This window comes from Podarcis vaucheri (assembly GCF_965113315.1).
Source record: "Podarcis vaucheri genome assembly, chromosome: 15".
In the NCBI taxonomy this organism is placed as follows: Eukaryota; Metazoa; Chordata; class Lepidosauria; order Squamata; family Lacertidae; genus Podarcis; species Podarcis vaucheri.
In genome coordinates this window covers 19804129-19824059 of record NC_138753.1, presented here as the reverse complement: position 1 = coordinate 19824059, position 19931 = coordinate 19804129, and the positions used below count along the sequence as shown (strand labels likewise).

General features: G+C 43.7%; 1 protein-coding gene across 9 annotated transcripts in view; it reads right to left on the bottom strand.

Annotated features, from left to right (window-relative positions):
* Positions 1-19931, bottom strand: part of NTM (neurotrimin) — a 799838-nt gene that overhangs the window by 90992 nt on the left and 688915 nt on the right. For all 9 annotated transcript variants that reach the window (XM_082201510.1, XM_082201511.1, XM_082201512.1 and 6 more), the window contains exon 4: positions 12843-12968. In XM_082201510.1, coding sequence (XP_082057636.1) covers positions 12843-12968 — 126 coding nt within the window. The remainder of the gene's footprint in view (positions 1-12842; positions 12969-19931) is intronic.

The window sequence follows — 19931 nt, the reverse complement described above, 5'->3', positions numbered from 1 at the left end:
AAATGCGCACTCACTCACACACAAACATACACACATCACAGAACGCAAAAATGAGCCAGAGCACAGTTTTCTGCAGCTGAAGCATCCTAGCATTGACAGAATGAGGACGCGCTTCGCTTCTCCAACTCGGAATTTTATAATAATACCTCGGGGGAGTCGCCGGCAAAGTTTGGCCAAAATATAATTAGTTTGCACATCTATTAGAGCCCGATAAAAGGTTTTAATTTGTGTGGAGATCTCCTGAATCTCAGATACTCTGTCCCCGGCTCTTCCTCTGCTGCCTCAGAGGCAGGCAAGCCAGGCAGAGGTACAGCAGTTTCTGTCTTTGTAGAAGGAATAAGGTTATTGTCCTGCAGCCATCTTTATTGCTAAAAAAGAATATGACAATATGGAAAGCCCAGGCTACTCCCATTCCTCCCTCCCTCTCATCACAAAACACACTCATGAACACACATGCACACACACAACTTTTTTCATGCCAGAAAACATAGCCCAGCAAACTCCAGCAGATTCCACTTTGGAGACTAAATTAACATCTCAAGCACAGTTTCCAAGCAAAGGGTCCCTGAGCAGAGCAGATAGGTAGAAGCTTGGGAGTTGGAATTTTTCGTTCCTTTTTTGCTCAAGGCACCCGGCACATGCCTCCTTCAGTTGTGGCTCTTTGTTGGGGCATGCAATTATCCCCCAAACACGACAGCTCAAGGCAATCCAAGTCACAGTAATTCCTTGTTGCACCCAAAGGCATACCGTGGAAATGAAAGAGACAGCCCTTGCTTCAAAGGCTGTGTGGCCTGAATTATCTAGGCATCGTAGCTATTTAAATACTCTGTCTAACTGCTGGGTTTTTAAAACACCAGTCAGAAAACTCAGAAAGGATTGTGCTCATAAACTTGACCTTATAAGTCCTCCCTGTGCTCCCCACCAAGTAGATGGTCCACAGACACATTGGAATCAGGTCCATTGAGCTTCTCCAGCCAGTCTGCTGAGCCGTGCTGTCTTACAACATCATTGCTCTTCTACTTGCAGTTGGTAGTTTCTGGGCACAGATAATGGGCATGCACATACACAAACATGTTTGGTATTGGAAGGAAGAAGAAGAAGAGTTTGGATTTGATATCCCGCTTTATCACTACCCAAAGGAGTCTCAAAGCAGCTAACATTCTCCTTTCCCTTCTTCAACCACAACAAACACTCTGTGAGGTGAGTGAGGCTGAGAGACTTCAGAGAAGTGTGACTGACCCAAGGTCACCCAGCAGCTGCATGCGAAGGAGCGGGGAATCGAACCCGGTTCACCAGATTACGAACAGGAACAGGTGCACAAGAGAGGAGACAGCTCTTGGAAGTTGTAACTCTGACTTAGTGGCTGCACTGGGGCACCCTACAATTGAGTCAAAATATACAGCCCTATTATTAGAACAATCACCCTTGCTTCATCCCAAAGATGGTCGTTCTCAGCTGTTAACACTACATTACTGAATCTCTTGGGATCCAAAAGCGAGAGTTAATGCCACTGAAATTAGAGGTGCCTTTTTTCCCCAGCTTTCAAGAACAGCATTTACAATAATGTTGCTCTGAAACACCAGAGAGGTTGTAGAGGCATGGGAATATACTTTCACATATGGTGGCAATGTAATGTCTTCAACAGGTTTAGGAAGCAACTCTTTGCTGAAATTAATGCAATCACACCTTGTAGTTTTGCACCTAGAACTAACATAGCACTGTGAAGTACTTTTTGGAGAAGAACTTCAAGATATTTTGTACAAGTCTAGAAACGACACACCAGAAGAAGGGTCAGCAAGAAGAAGAAAATATGGTATTTCATTTTTATAGACAAACTTGAGGGCAAAAATAACTTAAGTCCTGTTATGACAGGATGGGGAACATATGGCCCTTGAGAGATGGTTGGACTCCATCACTCATTATAATGATAAACTGGCTCTGTGTCAGTCCAACCGAGTTTCAGTTGTTATATATATATATATATTCCCCATGTGTTATTCTTTTTCCTCTCCTATAAAAATATGTGTAAACCCATTATAATTTATTTGCTTGTCACTGCTTGACTAACCATTGCCCAGGGATGGAGGACTATCTTGGCTTTCCCCTTTGATACCTGGTTTAAGAAGGTCTTATTTATTGCAATATCTGGAAAACTCACTCATTCTTTATGAGTTTCCAGGGGTAAAGCCAAACCGACAGTCTATGCAGCTACATGGTAACCATTCATGACTTATGTCAGAAGACAAACTTACGACTTGCAAAGTTTGATTTTATGTGGATCTGATTGCAGTCCAGGAATTATTACTGACCCCTCCATTGTCCATCTGTGGAATCACGATCTTATTATTCGAAACATTGTTATCTCTCGGCAACAACTATTTACCTGCTCTGCATCATTTTCTTTGTTAAGTTGGGACATCAAACAGCAAGCCGTTGTACGTTTCTGCATCTTTCAAACATTTGTATTGTTATATGTAATGATAACGAAAAACAGCATGGGATGTTTTCCTTTGCAATAAAAAGCATTTGTTTTTAAAAAGGAGTATTTTAAACAGGTTTGATACAAGATTTCACTTTGCATCTTGCTCCCTTTATCCCTGCCTCATTCCTTCTAATGTATTTTCCCCCTAAACTCACTTTCTGTTCAATTGCAATGCAACAAACTCAAAGTTCTTGAGAAGGAATGCTCCTGGGTCACAAGGAGTGTGGCGCTCGGTGCAAAGAACCCCCTTGACATTGCCTGTGAGCCTCTTGCCACGGCTGCTGCCATGGAGACAGAAGACCTAGGCTCGGAATGACCTTTCCATTCCCCCCCCCACCACAAAGAGTTCTTGCTTGCCCTCCCTGATTAAGTGCACATCAGAAACCATGGCAGATTTACAGGTTAAAGCATGATTTAGTGGAGTGCACTGCAGTCAAATTAATGCGGGCTATAATATAGTTTACCTCATTAAACAATGCATGCCAAGATCCCGTCTGCTGTAAAACAATTGGTCTCCGAAGTCTAGTGTTCATCTTCCAGGGTTGCTGGGAGATAATAAATGGGTAATATCCCAGTGATAATGGTAATGGAGTCACGGCTCAGAGCTAATATTATGGCAAAGCAGTAATTATTTCAACAGTAAACAAGGAGACAGTTCAGCTGCCGGCAGGATTAGAGCCCGTTGAAATGCTTCAGTTAATTTAGCTGGATTCCAAGATGGTGGATTGGCTCTTCAAAGGAAGGTGAAGTTCTCATCTGCCAAGCAATGGAGCCAAGTCTCTCTGTCATTGGCTGGCTTCCATGGGGCCAAGGCCCATCCTTCCCACCCAGAATGCAATGGAACATCTTGTCATATGGGCCACACACACCACAGGATGGGGAATGAGACAACATTTATGGAGATCTCTTCAAAGACAAAGGAACACCATGTCACCTAGATTAAAGGGCACCACAGAAGCTAGGTGGGATGAAATTGAAAACACACACACACAATGAACAATGAATGTGGGAGGGATAGCAAATGTATAGCAGCCCCAAAGTTTCACCTAAATTGAAATTTGAAGGTTCTTGCTCAGATGTGGGGGGCTGGGTGGGAGCAGTGGAATTCCATGTGAGAAGAGGAGGGAGGAGCTTCATGGCCCTAGCATTTTTTTCTCTCGCAACATGTAGCAAAGATAGGAGAGGTATACTAATAAAGTTAACAGCCACGTTTATTTTTCTATTCTGTAAAATGTACCATATATACCGCTTGACTGCAAAACAAACATGCAAACCTCAAAGCGGTTTACAGATTAAAGCAATGGCATTATCTCTGAAAATAAATAAATAAACAAACCAGTTTTTTTTAAAAAAACACAATTGGAAACCTACAAAAATAAATAAAATCACTGATTTAAAAAAGCATAAACACATGTCAACATTTTGTGTGTCTGGATAGGCTTGCATAAACAAAAATGTTTTTAGCAGGCACCAATAAAAAACACACAAAGGTGCCTGTCTAATGTCAATAGTCAGGGAGTTCCAAAGTTTGGGTGCTGCCACACTAAAAGGTTGATTCCTTGCAAAGGCATAATGGGCATAATGTGGCACCCGAAACAATGCCAGTTCCTGAGATTAAAGCAGTCAAATGAATATATGTGGGCTAAGGTGATCTCACAGGTTAAATATGTTTGTGTGAATTATTTACTCTTGCATGTATTTTTGTGAGAGAAAAACTTCTAAACCAGAATGAGCACTGAAACCCCATTTTTTTCACGGCTAATGTCTGACACCTAGATTTTGAAATTTCCCCCAAAAGCAAATTCTGCTCTATTTAAATGTGGCATATATAAAATGGGCACAGACCTGACAAGAGTAATAAAACTGTAAGTTATTAATACTACGGGAATGTTCTTCTTCAGATTAGGCAATTATGCAGCTTCCCTCTTTTCCCCCCCTTCCAGTATATTGCGGCTCCTCACATTCAGTACCTCTCTATTGCTTTAACCAAAAATGAAATGAAAACCTCTCTGTATTATCCTGCCCATCAATAATCGGATCCATCTGCAGACAATTCCCTCCAATCTTTCGCTGTCTATTTCCATGACTGTCTCAACGGAGCTCGTCATGCAGAACAGAATCACTGAATGTACTTCATGTGACAGGGAGCAGGAAAACTGCTGACTGTCAAGATTTTCCACATTTAAAAATGGAGTTTCCTGCAAAACCAGCCTGTTCCAAAAACTGCACTTTAAAGACTCCAACAAACTGGGCTCTGTTTATCTAATGGAACCGGGGCTGAGAAGAGGGGCGGTATTCTGAGTCTCCATTTCTACCTACCACTAATATATTTATGCATGTGCAATAATGGGCAGACATTTGGTCCAATCCAGAAATAGCTCTACTTATGTGGCACCTTGAAGTGAAGGCACAAGACAGGTGTTGATCATCATGTGAGCTGCGCACAGGTGGGCTGCATGCAAGCTGCCGGCCAGCCCTGTGGAGCCTCCTTTTATTGAGACAAATATGCAAACCTAAGCAGATACATTTTGGGCTGTGACCTTTACACATCTTCCAGTCCCGAGATCATGGGGTGGTACAAAGTTATTTTGGCACCTGTTTCCACCGCGTATGACGAAGGAGACAAAAGGTCTCAGGGACAAAGGTTACAGACAGGACACCGCAGACTACTGAGACCGCAAAAGGTTAGACAGAGGGAACAATGTCCCAGACAGCTGTGACTTGTCTGGGGGGGGGGATGTTTTCCGCACCCCAGGGTCACGCGTGCAGGCAGACTGTGGCTGCCTGCTGGTGGGGAAGTGTCTCCCTCCGGACCCCACTCCCCACTCCGCGATCATCCCTACAGCACCTCACACAAACAACTTGGGAAATCTTAGCACCATGATCCCTTCCGCCTATAATTATGTTTGTAGAGGCAATTCTGGTCCTGAGAGGAGGCTAAGTAGGAAGGGAATTCTAGACCTAAAGATGGTGGCTTTTAGTGCGTACAGGAGTGAGTGTGCACAATTGCATTGTTAGATATTTTGGGGTGTGGCTCTGTTAAGGAACAGGTGGCTACTATTTATTCAGGGCAGCCTTTTGCTTCCTCAAAGTAACACACCCAGACAACTGCTTGATTCTCAGAAAGATAAGAGAATTTTGTCAATTTTGGCTTCTTTTGTTTTCTCATTTTTCCAGCCTCAAGTCCAGCTCTCAACATTTCTGCAACAGTTTGCATTAAAAAAAAAAGTTTCTTGTGAAAATTTGCCAGCATTTTAGTGCAAATTTCTCTTAATACACAGGATTCTTTTTTGCAGAGAATGACTTCCAATATAATGAATTTTAAATGTTCTTGTCATAAATTCATGCATCTATATACATATTTTCTCTTTGTAAGCATTAGGTACAAAAATGATAAATGCAAGTACCACATTCAGAGAAATCTGGAATTTGAAGGATACCTTCATTTCAGTTCGCATATTGTTGCAAAATGTGCAGATTTAGGTAGGCATGCATTAAAATTCTGAACCAGATTTCTTCTTCTTCCTTATGTCGCTGCAAACAGCTCACGGGGACATTTTAACCAAGAGGCCTACACAAGGTCAATGGACATACACTTGCCAACAACACCATCACCTTGACAACACAGAATATTCCAATGAAAGGGAAAGCAGTAACCATGGAAACAAGCGATTGCTTGTATCTGGATTTCCTTAACCAGACTCTAGTGACCTTATTCCTGTAACTACAGTCGATATTGCAGGGTCAGAGAGGATGCAATATGACTAAAAAACTTTCCTTAAGATATTCCAGTGACTGATAACATGCACACCTGGTGGACCGAAAGCAGGCTTAAGTCGTAGCACTCTATCAACAATTGGTGAGGTCCCCTCCCTATGACTCTCTCTCACTTCCATGCGTAAGGGCTGGTAGTCTGGCAATAAGGAGGTAGTGAAGAAGTAGTCCACAAACAGCTCAGAATGTACTTGAGCGACTTAGCTGCTAATATATAGGAGCCAGGGCAAAAACAACATCCTTACAGACTGAATCTGCAGAAGGAGGAGGAAGAATCATTCTTTTTTTTTTTTTTTTTAAAAAAAAAGAATAGAACAGAATAGTTTCCAGGCTATTTACAATCAGAATAAAGGTAAAAGATAAAAACATGGCAATAATCAATATGCTAGCAGAACATCAACCTCAAGAATCACATCACAACAACACAAGCAACATACAGTCACAATAACCCATCACAACACAACAAATGCCTGGGGAAAGAGGGAGGTTTTAACCTAGTGCTTAAAAAAGGTTAGGGTCAGCTCCAGGCAGGCCTTGCTAGGGAGAACTTTCCACAGCCAGGGACCTCAGTCAAAAAGGGCCTTCTCTCATGCTGTCACCTTCCTGTCTTCCCTTGGAGGGGCTCACAGAGAAGGACCTCAAGTGATGGATGTAAGGTTTGGATGGGCCATGTTTTGCACATCACAAATCATGCAACTCAAATAAAGCAGGCATCCTAATACATTCCATGCATAAGCCCCTATTTTGCCAAAGCCCTTCCTTCCTTTCTTCTTTCCTTCCTTCCTCCCTTGTAATATTTCTGCCTCCCACTGTCCTATTTCACAAGGCAAACCATGTTTACACACTTTGCATTAAGGAGGCCTAAAGCGGCAAATCCAAAGGATAAGTGAACAACACGGACACAGCAGCAGACTGGAGCTCCCAAATTTTGCCTCAGGCTCAGATGCTCTGGAGCGTTCCAACCACACAAACATCCAGTTCGAGGTTGGTTTGGCTTGGAAACCATGGAACCTGGAGAAGCAGAGTTCAGGCTAGCAACTCTGTATACCTCTCCTCTACAGTGTGACGAACTCTTCAGACCTCCTTTGTCATTAGTAGACTTGAAAGGTCTGTGGCTGAAACCAATTAATTATATAGCAGCTTTGAAACTGCTCTGAGCAAGTGTTGCTCACTGGGACTGGCACAACCTGTGTGTGTGTGTGTGCAAGAAGAGAGGAAAAAGGGTCAGTACACTGTGCAGAGAAATTGTGTGACTGCTTCCCACACACTGTTCTAATTCCTGGCCTTCGGCATGCCACTCTCCTTCTGCCCACTCAGCTGGCACTACAGCTGATGGGTCTCTTACCTGCCATTGGAATCATCTCAGCCCTACACAGGACTCCAAAAATACATGCCGGGCACTCAGCTGCTGGGCTGAACCTGTCCCTGCCAGGTGCTAGCACAGCCCATCCCGGTACCCTCCATGCTTCGTAGCATTTGATGCCACAGCATCTGCCAGCTCTGGGGGCACACATTCTGTCAGCTGGAGCATTTGGGTCTGCAGTATCAATGAGTCAAAAACTTGCTTCTTGACTGTGTCACAACTGCACTGAAAACTAGGTAATCCTGTGGCTGCAACTTTACATTTGGGGACTATCAACTGTGTGCCAGGAGCTGGACAGAAAATAACTCCTGCCGCAAGAGGAGCATACAAAGGACAGGGAAACAGACCCATGCCTATGCTTCTTCATAAGCATTTGTTATGGATTTGGTGGTTTCTTCTCCCACTCTCTTTCCTTCTTGAAACATGAGAGGTTGGGGCCCTTCAATGAAAACCATCAACAGCAGGCACGGGACAGACAAAGGATGCACTTCTTTGTATAATGTGAAATTAACCTAGAAATGTGATTGCAACAGAATGCTGCCATGGCCATTAGCTTAAGTGGCTTTTTAAAAAGATCAGAACAATCCAACAAAGACAGACCTATCAGTTCCAGTGGAGAAATGAGAGAAGCATGGCAATGTTGTGGGGGTGGGTATATATTTTTCTCCCCCTCCTGTATGTTTTGGCACTCCCAATAGCCCTCCCCTGATCTGCTTTTCATCTCATAAACAGAAAAGATAAAGGCACCTAAACGTTTTCTCCATTAGAAGCTAAGTATGGAGAATTGGCTAGGGATTAGCTGGGTGTTTATGGGTTTGCTAGGCAGAGCATCTCAGCTATTTCTCTGGGGAGAAGGAAGAGAGCCTAAAAGGGGGCTGGAAGTGTTTTAATGGTTTAATAGGAGAAACAGTGGTGTGTGGTGAATTTTTTCCATAAGGGAACAGTTAGGGCCAGAGGCGCCAGCTCGCAAGAGTGATGGTGGGATGCTGCATGCGTGAGTATCACACCTTCCTCTTAAGCTGGGCAGAAGCATTCTGGACTTTGGGAAGGAGCTGCCAGAGACTCAGCTATACAGCTGCAAGTAAAACATTTCAAATGTGTTGTAAAGTGCAATATACAAACGTGACACTAGATGACGAAAGTGAGCTATGCAAAATTCAATGTATTTTTCAAAACGTTTTTTTTTTAAAAAAAGCATTTTCACAGCATTTTTTTTTAATATGTGTGTAGATTCCACCCAGGCCTCTGACAGGACGCTGGAGATCCCCTGCCTCCTTCCCAAAGCTGTGTGGGCTTTGGGAAAGTGGTGGGAGGGCTCTTGGACCCTGTCAGAGCATTGTGCCTGCCTCCCTAAACTAGGCAGAAGCTTCCTGGGCTTTGGGAAGGGGGCACCAGGCTTCAATACTTTAGTAATCTAATTTACCGGGGACATTTAGGGAACTAGCCTAGTCCCCCTAGTCTACTGGCCACATGCCACCGAGGAAAAACAGCCATTCTAGGGGCTCAACCTTGCCCCACCGCTCTCCCCTAAGGTAACCCAATATTTACCACTGAATTGGAACAAATATAAATTGGGTTTCCTCTAGACTGATATTTGCTCTGATTTATTGTGAAAGAGCAGGTCTTCCCAGGAAAACTGGCTAGGCAAGGACAAAGCTACTTGGACCTGTGCCTAGGAAGTGTGGGAGAAGTGGAAGTGAGAAGAAACCCTACGACCAATCAGTTTAATTAGAAACAAGCTTAAAGTGGAAGTTCTATGTAACGTTCTTAATTCTTTCCATAAAGGGTTTCTGCCTGAAACATAGTATTGCGGCTAGTTGGAATAACCATTAAGCTTTAACCCTAATCAGATGTCTTTAAATAAGATTATCATTTTGTTTACATTGTGCCTCATCCTTTTCAGGGCAGATGGGGCCTGAAACACATGCAGATAGTACACGGTCAACAAGGATTCAGAAATCAATTGCGCTACTTTTTGCCCAAGTGTTGGTAACTTTTTTCAAGAGCTGAATTCCATTGTAGGGTCATCTGTCAGAGGCTGCATCACCACTGTGAGCGGGTCTGAACTCATTGTTAGGTAGGGCTAGAGCAAATGTTGATGCTTGCCGCCTATCTCTCACTTTCTCTTTCTCTCCTCTTCCCCACTTAGCAAACTGCTGGGGGCAGGGAACAGATCACTCTTGCCAAAGGGAGTGCAGTTTGCCCTCATAGAAAATAGCATGCATGAAATGCAAAGCCATGGTTTGGAATCGCACAGTGAAAATTCAAAGGTCCTTATTGTTCCCGCAATGGCCTGTATGTGAGAAGGCGGGTGTGTGGTGGGCAGGGTTGCAGTTGGGCACATCTCTGGGAAGCCAACCTTTAACATAATCTTTCTGCATACAGCAGTTCACATCCCAGAAACTAAGTGATGCCTGAATATGGGATTGGCCACTGTGGTGATGATGGGATGGTGGGCAATTTATTTGGGTCCCGCAGTTTCATCTCTACTGGTTCAGATGGAATTTGCTGGAGGAGGCAGTTTGTCTCCTGGGGACCGTAGGTTTTGCAGGACTCTGATGACAATTACATTGAATTGCTCGGCAAATGCATTGCAAAGGAAGGAAACATTTTGCCATTCTCCCGGATGCCACCTCTGGATCCAGCAGGCTGAGTGGGAAAAGAGAAACCTGTGTCGACCGATCTTTGAGGGTGACCAGGCTGCTAATGCAGAGCATGTAATCTGGACATGAAATCTGGCGAAAGCTGCTCCAGTAAATTACCTAACCCTGCAGGTAATTTCTGATTAGCTTGCTCCTCTCCCCTTGATGCTTCGGCTGTTTCCATAGCAGCTAAATCCTAAGTAAAATGGAGACATCTGGTTCAAACTCAGGTAAAGCTCCCTTGGGGGGGAAAGGAACTGGCTGGTTGACAGCAGAGAAATAAAACATCCTTGCAGAAAAGTGAGCAGCAGCAGAAGCAACACCTGACAGCATCACAGGCCAGCTGGAGCGAAACCCCGTGGGTGGCAGACGGGGCCTTGAACTGTTGATGAGGGTGGCAGAGGTAACAGGAAACAGGCAGAGGGCCTGATTGGAGTTAGATGGGTTGACACAACAATAAGATGGGTAGTAAGCATCCTGTAAAATTGCAATAGTCTAATCAAAACTCTTTGGGCTTCGGTGGTGGCTGGTGCCTGCTGGAATTGGTAGGGTGGAAGACAGGGAACCTGGCAGCAGGTGGCGCCAGAGGCAATGGCAGGCACAGCCAGCTAATTCTAAATTTGTTCCGATCCTGCTGAATTTCACAACAACCAGACTGAGGAAGAGGAAGTTGGCAGGCAGCAGCACACCCAGGACTTGTACGTAGGAATGCAGGCAGGCGGGTGTGATTGAGGTTGGGTGGGGTGCTGGGCTCCATTTATTGTTGTTCAGACTTTGACCCAACACAGCTTTCTTTGGTCTTTATCCCTCCCTTGTTTGTGTACATGGGAGTTGGGGCATGGCAAGCAGCCCTGCCAGGTGTCTGTACAGATACATCTACAGCAAGGGAAACCTCAGCCTCAATACAGCTCAGAACCATGACCACACATAGTTCCATGTTACACTGATGTATTTGCATGTCCCCCTGCATGTCACAGAACTGACCCAGCCATTAGTTAGGGTGATGTCACTGCTGAATTAAGAATAGAGAAAACACGACTAAGAAGCTTAAATCATATATATGACTGACAGCCTTCTTTGGAAGTTAAACCAGTGTCCAGACTTTAACATTCAAAAACTTTACTTGCATATAGTTATAGATGAATTAAAACACAATATCTACAGTCACGTGCTCATCCAAACATAGGTTTACAGGCTTTTCTTCTAACTTCCAAACAACTTTATTTTCCTCTCTTTCCGGAGCTCAGCACTCAGCCTTCTGTATCTCAATTAGGCCATGCCTTGAAGCTCCTATAAGGGATTTTGACTTTTACCTTCTCCTGCAGTTTTGCTGTCTTTCTTTCAAGCAGAGAAGAAACACTCCAACTTTCTATTCAACTTAGCAGTGTTCACAGTGGATTCTAAAACACAGTCAACTTGTTTCACATAAAATGGATTCTCTCCTTCACTGGTCCCATGTGACCAACGTTAGCCAATCATGAGAACTACTAGAATTTGGTTACCAACCAATCAAATTTAAACACATAGTAATGCATATAAGCACTTACAATTTCAGTGAATTAAATTACTAAACAGCCACTGCTTCAAGAAGCAGAAACCTTTGAGGCATCACCCTTGAGGGTGCCCTCCTGCTCCACAACTTCCGCTAACAGTGGAGAAGAGGCAAGATTGTGTCCATTATGGGTGAGATCTTGCCTGAAGTCAAGTGAGATTCAAGATCTCCTCCCAAATCAGTGTGATCTTACCCAAAATGAGCACCAATTGTGGTGTGGCTTCTCTGGCGGGGCACACAGCCACAGAGCAGGCAGTGGAGGAGAAGGTGGCAGCAGCTGCAGGGATGGTGGCAGTGGTAGGACATGGCGGCACTTCCTGTTTTGCATCAAGCGGTGAAATGGGATGTGCTGCCCCCATTCCTTCACTACTGCAGTTTACACTGCACATAGAGATGCCAGGGGTGGAGCTATACAATACATCCCTGTAACCAGGCAGAGCAGCATGAGAGCTAGAATGACTTGTGTGAGAGTGTTTTTAATTCCTCCTTCCTGGACTCAGAACTGATTCAAACAAGCAGCAATAGGAGATGACACAGCCATTCTCACACTGTACCACCTCAGACTGGAAGTTGAGTGAATGCATGCATCAATATTCCTCAAGTTAAAACAAACAAACAAGCAAACCCCTTGTGTCTGGAAAGTGGGTGGATCAGAGAGAAGGCTAGGCTAAAATCCCCAACATTTTAACTTTTCATAGGCAGAAATCCCTTTTTTGTGGAGCAGCATTCAACCGCATGATATACCATAAGAAAATGGATGCTGTTCCTTCCACGTATTTGAATCGGACACATAAAGCCTTTGCAGAGTGTGTGCCCTAGGCAACGTTCATCCATGTGCACAGTAGGCATTTCCAGGTCAGAGTGACTGTTTGCAGTTTGTTCTCAGTCATCAGCATCATCATATCATCATCAAATGCAGAGCACCACGTGCAGTGCCAGATCTAAGATCCCCACCAAAGTATGACATGTCTGACAAGGGGAAGTCCCATCATCTATAACAGGGAGATACATCTTCTTAGAGCATCTTACCTTTGGGTGAGATATGTCTCCAAGTGATTGTAGGGTCCGGCCTGCCCATAGCTATGCAGGTGAGACTGACATTGCCACCTTCATTGATGGAGATGTCCGAAGAGATCTCAACAATTTTGGGAGGTACTGCAATGACAAACAAGAAGATATGAAAGTCAAGTCTCAGTTTCTGAAAGCTCTTACAAATAGACCATTCTTTGTGGGTTTCTGTACAACTAGGTTAAGGATGATCACTACCAATCTGTGGACCTAATTTGGCTCTCAAAACAACTTAACTGCCCCCTGGAGGCCTCACGAAATTTCAGCTGAGGTGCAATAACTTTTTTTTGGGTCACCCATAATTCTTTCCAAAACATGTAACAGATATTGCTATTATTTGTTATTTCAACTTTCTCTAAAGGTTGTATGCAATTTTCTGGCCATGCCCAGGCATATGTGCTCAAAAAAATTACGAAGCTGTTATGTTTGCAGTAAGCATGGGTTTTAGTGTGAACCTTACTAAATCTACACTTTCTAAAACAATGTGTGAACCAAAACACAGCCATCCTTCAAAATTTGCATTTCTCTGAATGTTGTGATGCAATTCTCCAGTAGTGTCCAGTTGCATGAGCACATTAGTGAAAGTAATATAAAAAATGTATTATATTAGGTGAAGTTGTTTGCAAATTTGGGTATATTAGGCAAAATCATATTAAAATATGCATATTGCAGAAAATGTGCAGTAAAATGCTGATGGGTCTTCATGAGATTTTTTTAAAAAAATAAAGACCATTGCAACTTGATGCAGAAATTTGGCAAATTCAATTTAAGATTGGAAAATTGAGAAACTAGCAGATACCAAAGTTATACCATCCCTCCATCCCTAGGTGCCAGTGACTTTATGATGTAGTTGGACCATCCACTAGGGGACTCTGAACAAAACCAATGTCTATAGAGGTTGGCAACAAAAATCATTATTCCTTGTGTGTATCTCCATGGGATAAAATATAACGAGGAATGAAATGTCTCATCCCTTCCACAGGAGTCAGTGATGGCCACTAGATAGCTTTAAAAGAGGATTAGACAAATTCATGGAAGAATGAATGGCTGCTAGCCATGATGGCTGTGCTCTGTCTCTTCAGTTGGAGGCAGCGTGGCTTCTGAATACCAGTTGCTGGAAACCACAGGAGGGGAGAGGGCTCTTGGGCCCTGCCTGCAGATTTCCCATTGGACTATCTGGTTGACCACTCTGAGAACAGGATGCTGGACTAGAGGGGTCATTGTCCTGATGCAGCAGCCTTCTTCTGTTCTGTTCTCCTCCTCTCCTTTGGTGGCCTAAATTGCATTTCAGTGAAACTGATTTGAAACAGAATGTGATCAGACCCATGCTTCTTAAGAAAAGCATCCTACAGTGGTACCTCAGGTTACAGACGCATCAGGTTACAGACTCCGCTAACCCAGAAATAGTACCTCGGGTTAAGAACTTTGCTTCAGGATGAGAACAGAAATTGTGTGGAGGCAGCGGGAGGCCCCATTAGCTAAAGTGGTACCTCAAGTTAAGAACAGTTTCAGGTTAAGAACAGACCTCCAGAAAGAATTAAGTTCTTAACCTGAGGTACCACTGTACTTTAGTTTATATGTGTATCAATTAAGACACAAACTCTCTGTATGATATCTGTGCACCCGTTGTTGCACATACACAGAAAAAGTCTTAGCCAAGCAAGGTTGCCAAGCAACAATCCGAAACAGCAATTGAAACATAGTATACAAAACTATTGGCCAAATAACTAATTAATCAAAAGAGCACTGGGCAGAAACAAAGAATGGGAAACCAGCAAAGACATTCAATAAAAGGGGAACTCAGCATAAGAACCCAAAAGGAAAAGACACTCTGTTCTCAGAGAGTGCCAAAACTGTACTACTCTTGTCTGGACACTGGAGTCTTGAGCACTATGGAAAAAGTGCCTGGAAAGAACTGCCCTCCTGTTCCCATTTAGTCTGGAGGACGGATGATTAAGAGGTGGTCCGATAGGCATCTTCACATATTTGAAGAGGAGTTACAAAAGTGATGGAGCAAATAAGCTTTTTGTGGCTCCAGGCAGTAAGACCCTAAGCAACGGGTTCAACTAACAAGGGAAGAAAGAACTTAGACAACACATTATAAATAACTTCCTGATGGCACAAGGTGGCTGTCAGTGGAACAGACTCCACTGGAAAGTGGTGGGCTCTCTGTCACTGGAGGTTTTAAGCAAAGCCTGGATGACCACTCATCAGGAATGCTGTAGCAGTGGACTGGACAACATTTGAAGCCCCTTAGAACTATAGGATTCAATGATCCCTTGTTATCTCAGAATTCCATGCCCAATTTCATACATAGAAAGAAACCCTACGTAATCACAGGGTGGTGCTATTTCATATTTAATTTTATCTAACAAGATTTACATACCACTTACTTTTAAAAAAGTGATTGGCATATAATAATGTAAAATATTCATAAGGAAATACTGATAAAATTTACAGGCTTTGAAAACCAGTAGATATCACAAACATGTCAAAATATACAGTACTTTTCCATCTATTTTGGGGGACTCAGATTTCAGAAAATGGGGGAGATGGTACCGAGTTGTTGAGCTTGGATTGCCCAGGGTTGTTGAGCTTTTATTGGGGGGGGGACTGCAAAATTTCTCACCCGCAAAATCGTCTGTCGCATTGCCAGCAGAAGCTGCCAATCGCTTGTCCAACTGCTGGAGCGTTAGCCAATCAACACCACCCATTGACGCAGCAACCAATAACATGTGCAATAGCCGCTGACAGCCTTGGCAGCAACCGATCAAACATCCACCCTGTGCAATAAAGGGTAAAGGGAACCCTGACCATTAGGTTCAGTCGTGACCAACTCTGGGGTTGCACACTCATCTCGCTCTATAGGCCGAGGAAGCTGGCATTTGTCTGCAGACAGCTTCCGGGTCATGTGGCCAGCATGACTAAACCACCTCTGGCGAACCAGAGCAGCACACGGAAACGCCAATTACCTTCCCACTGGAGTGGTCCCTATTTATCTACTTGCACATGACGTGCTTTCAAACTGCTAGGTTGGCAGGAGCAGGGACTGAGCAACGGGAGCTCACCCCGTCACGGGGATTCAAACCGCCGACCTTCTGATTGGCAAGTCCTGTGGATTAACCCAAAGCGCCACCCGTGTCCCTCACCCTGTGCAATACCCATGTATAAGACAACCCCCACTTTTTAGCATGATTTTTAAAGGAAAAAAACATAGTCTTAGAAACTGAAAAGTACAGTAAATAGAACCAACAGGTTCTAAACCACAATTTATATGTTTGGGAAGGCCTTCCTAAAGAAACAACAGGTTTTTAAGAAAGTGTTGAAAATGGTCCAACAAAGGCACCTCCCAATATTAATCAGCACACTAAAAGGATCGATTCCCTGCAACTGTGAAGCAAATGTTATATGGCACTTGTAAGAGTGCCAGTTGCACAGACCAAAGTGGTCAAGTGGGCACAAATGGGCTAAGGTGATCCATCAAGCAAACTGGTCTCAAGTTGCTGAGGACTTTATATAATAATAGCAACACATTGGAATTGGCTGAGTAGCAAATCAGCAACCAGTACAGATTTCTGAGCCGGGGGGGGGGGGGGTCTGACAGAGCTTCACTCCTTTGAGGAATCATGCTGCAGAATTCTGCACTAACTGCATTTTCCGGAACCAATGCAAGGGAAATCCCACTTTAGACTGTACTGCAGTACTCCAGTTCTGAAATCACCAGTGCTTAACTAAAATGGTTTGTTGTTTTATTGCTTTATTTATTTATGCATCTATATCCCACCTTTTTCTCCAAGGGTTCTCCACCTCCTCATTTAACCCCCATAAGAACCCTGTGAAGTAGGATAGGCTGAGAGGCAGGGACTGGTCCAAGGAGCATCATATCTGAGTGGGGATTCAAACCCAGGTCCTAGCCCAATATTCTAACCACTACACCACATTGGTTCTCCTGATCCAAAAATGGCTGCAGCTGTCATCATACCAGGTGACTAGTGTCTCAAAACACTGTGTACTCACTTTCACACTTATTTTGCACAAGATGAATGGGGGCTTTGAGCTGATATGATCAGGGCACCCATGGCTTTGGAAGCCTCTGCATGATGGAGCAAAAAATCCCTTTGCTGGTCCTGCTCTGAGGTCCACCCCTCTTTCCTTAGATTCCTCCTCCTCTAGGATTCCCTCCATGGTGTCTGGCGCAGACTCCAGCCTTTCCAAGTGAGCCGTCTGAGTGCAGAGGAACTGCAGTGGCCTTGCATACATTGCCTCTGACGTGCGTAGGTAAGTAATTTATTGATCCGTAAAGCACTTCGAGACGCTCAGGAAGGGATTATGTCATGCCAACGCTGCGCGATAAAATAAAAAATGATGGACTTTTTGTGAACACGGGGGTGATTTAGGGTTTGTAGCTGGAAGTGTAGTTAAAGTACATTTTAAGTGGAAATCAAGGTAGGTAATGAATTACACCGCATCCGGAAGGGCTGCTGGGAGTTCATTTTCCTGGCTTCTGAATCAAGAGCTAATATTCTAACTGTACACTAGAGGACAACAGAGGATTGAACACAAGCTAATGGAACAGGCCTTTGGCATTGGGTGAGGCAGGGAATGGGGCTGAATTTTCATCCAGGCATGGAGTTGTCCCAGTGGCATGTTAGCCAAAGTAAGTCATTGAAGAAGACAAGTAAACGATAAAGCTGTTGTCTGAGTATAGTATAAAGGAACAGGTGTCATCAAACCATAAAGATGTCATTAGATTCACTAGGCAAAGAAGTGAGAGAAATCTGAACTGAAATGGTGCCTCAAGCAAAGTCTGCCAAGGTTGGTTCATGTGACAACCAAGTGATGTCATTCTAATGTCTGCATATCTTATTCCAAACCATCTGGGTGGACCCAGCCATGGGACGGATCTGACCCAGGTGGACTGATGAGCAGATGAATGGACAGACAGCTGCTGTCCTCTTGACTGTTTATGGCTGGATCTGTTTCCATTGAGCTCCTGCTCGATGTTACAATGAGATGTCAGCCAGTGAGGTGTAATGGTTAGAGCACTGGGCTACCTACCTCACAGGGATGTTGTAAGGATTAAATAAGAAGCGAGAAAACCATGTACGCCACCTTGAGCTCATTGGAGAAAAAAGGTGGAGTATAAAGGGGAAAATACATAAATAATTGTCATAATTTGAATCTGAGTGTAATGATAAGTTTATCATACAGGTATTTGTATTATTATTATTTGTAGTAGTAGTAGTAGTAGTAGTAATAATAATAATAATAATAATAATAATAATAATAATAAACACTCCATGATCCTTAGAGCCAAATGAAACTTTGAAGATATGGGCCCAGATGCAGTGTAATCTACTTCACCCTTCTCCCAAAAAATCCATTCATGCTCTCAAAACCAATAGCAGTTGGCAGGGGTGGGTGTGGGGGGCGACAATTTACTTTCACCTTCCATCACCACCATCCCTCTGGCATATTAGGAACAGGCAAGGGAGGTGCAGCAAGGTCAGTGTGGGTGCAAATGCACTGGCAGAGCCAATCCAGCAATTCTGGACAGTATGCTTGCACTGCACTGACTTCACTGCTGGCTCACCCTTCTCCCTGCCAGTAAGCTGTGTGGATGGATGGCTGTGATGGAATGCCAAACCCTGCTGAAAAATTCAGTTTCATTAGCTGTACCTGATTGGGAACTTCAGAATCAGGTACTCAAATTACAGAAAACATTTTTAATCGACAAATATTATGAAATTGTGTAACTCGTGTGGCCTCGTTTTCAGGGAGGGACAAAGTTCTGGCCTCTGTGTGAGGTTCCATGACAGAAGTGCTTAACACCCATCTCTCTTCCCTTCCCCGATCTTTGCTTGAAAAGGTTCTTTGGAAATGTCAGCTGTGATAATCAATTAATTATTATGAACTGGCCATCAATGGGCTCCCATTTGCACCTATCTCTGAAATGCAAAACTTGAAAAGGTTTGCATCAATCAGTATCAGGTGCGGAGAAGCAGCGATGACATGGGAAGGAAGCTGGAATGACAGAGGCAAAGCCTGCCGTTAGTTACCCTTTTAATTCAAGCCCGCAAAGCTCGGATTTAACACGACAGTTATTATATGCTAATTAAATGTTTGAATAATTAATCAAATGAATTATTTAAAGTGCCTTTTCCTGCGACATAACAGGTATAATGGGAAGATTTCCCCCTCTGCGCCAGGGAACAAAGACTTAATAAATAAGTGATAATAAATATAAACCCGGTATTATTTAACATTCAATGGCAATCTCGGTTCAGCTATATCAAAATATTTTATTAAGATGTCAGCGTATCTGGGCAAAATAAAATAAAATAAAAAGAGAGGTTTGGAAGGCAAGCAGGTGGTGAATGAAAGGTTTCTAAAGCCATATAGGAAAATGCAGATGGAAGCCCCTCCTGGATGGTGTTGGAGGCAAATAAATATATAAGTCCTAGTCTCCCTGCTTGGAGCTCCTGCTTGCCTTGCGGTCCCTGTTCTTGCCATATTACTCTTGCTTGGAGGTGATTAAACATGGCAGCACCATTGCTGGCCGCTCCAGTGACACAAGCACAGATTTCCCCAGAGCTGGGTCGGTGCTTTCACAGATCTCATTTGCTTTGCCACGAAGATGATCTTATTTCAAAGAAGTGTTTGCGCTGTTGAGAGCAGATGTGCTCCTTTATGTGAAGTCCCCAGAACATCAGTCAACAGATCAGCCTAACTCAGGATTCCCCAACCTGGTGCCCCACACCCCTCACCAGACGTTGTCAGACTAACATAGATAAGTTTACTAGATAAGTAAGTCTGCAACCCTATAACTCCACTTAACTGTGAGGAAGCCCTACTGAATTCTCTGAGCTGCATCCAGTGTTAACCCTATGCACAGTAGACCCACTGAAAGTAATGGACACGACTAGCTGAGGTCCAATGAATTCCATACAGTAGGTCTGTTCTAAGAATAGTGTACTGTAGTTGGATTCAACCCTATAAGGGCTGACATCTGGTAGACGTGGTTAGGATCACACTGTAAGTAAGTAAATG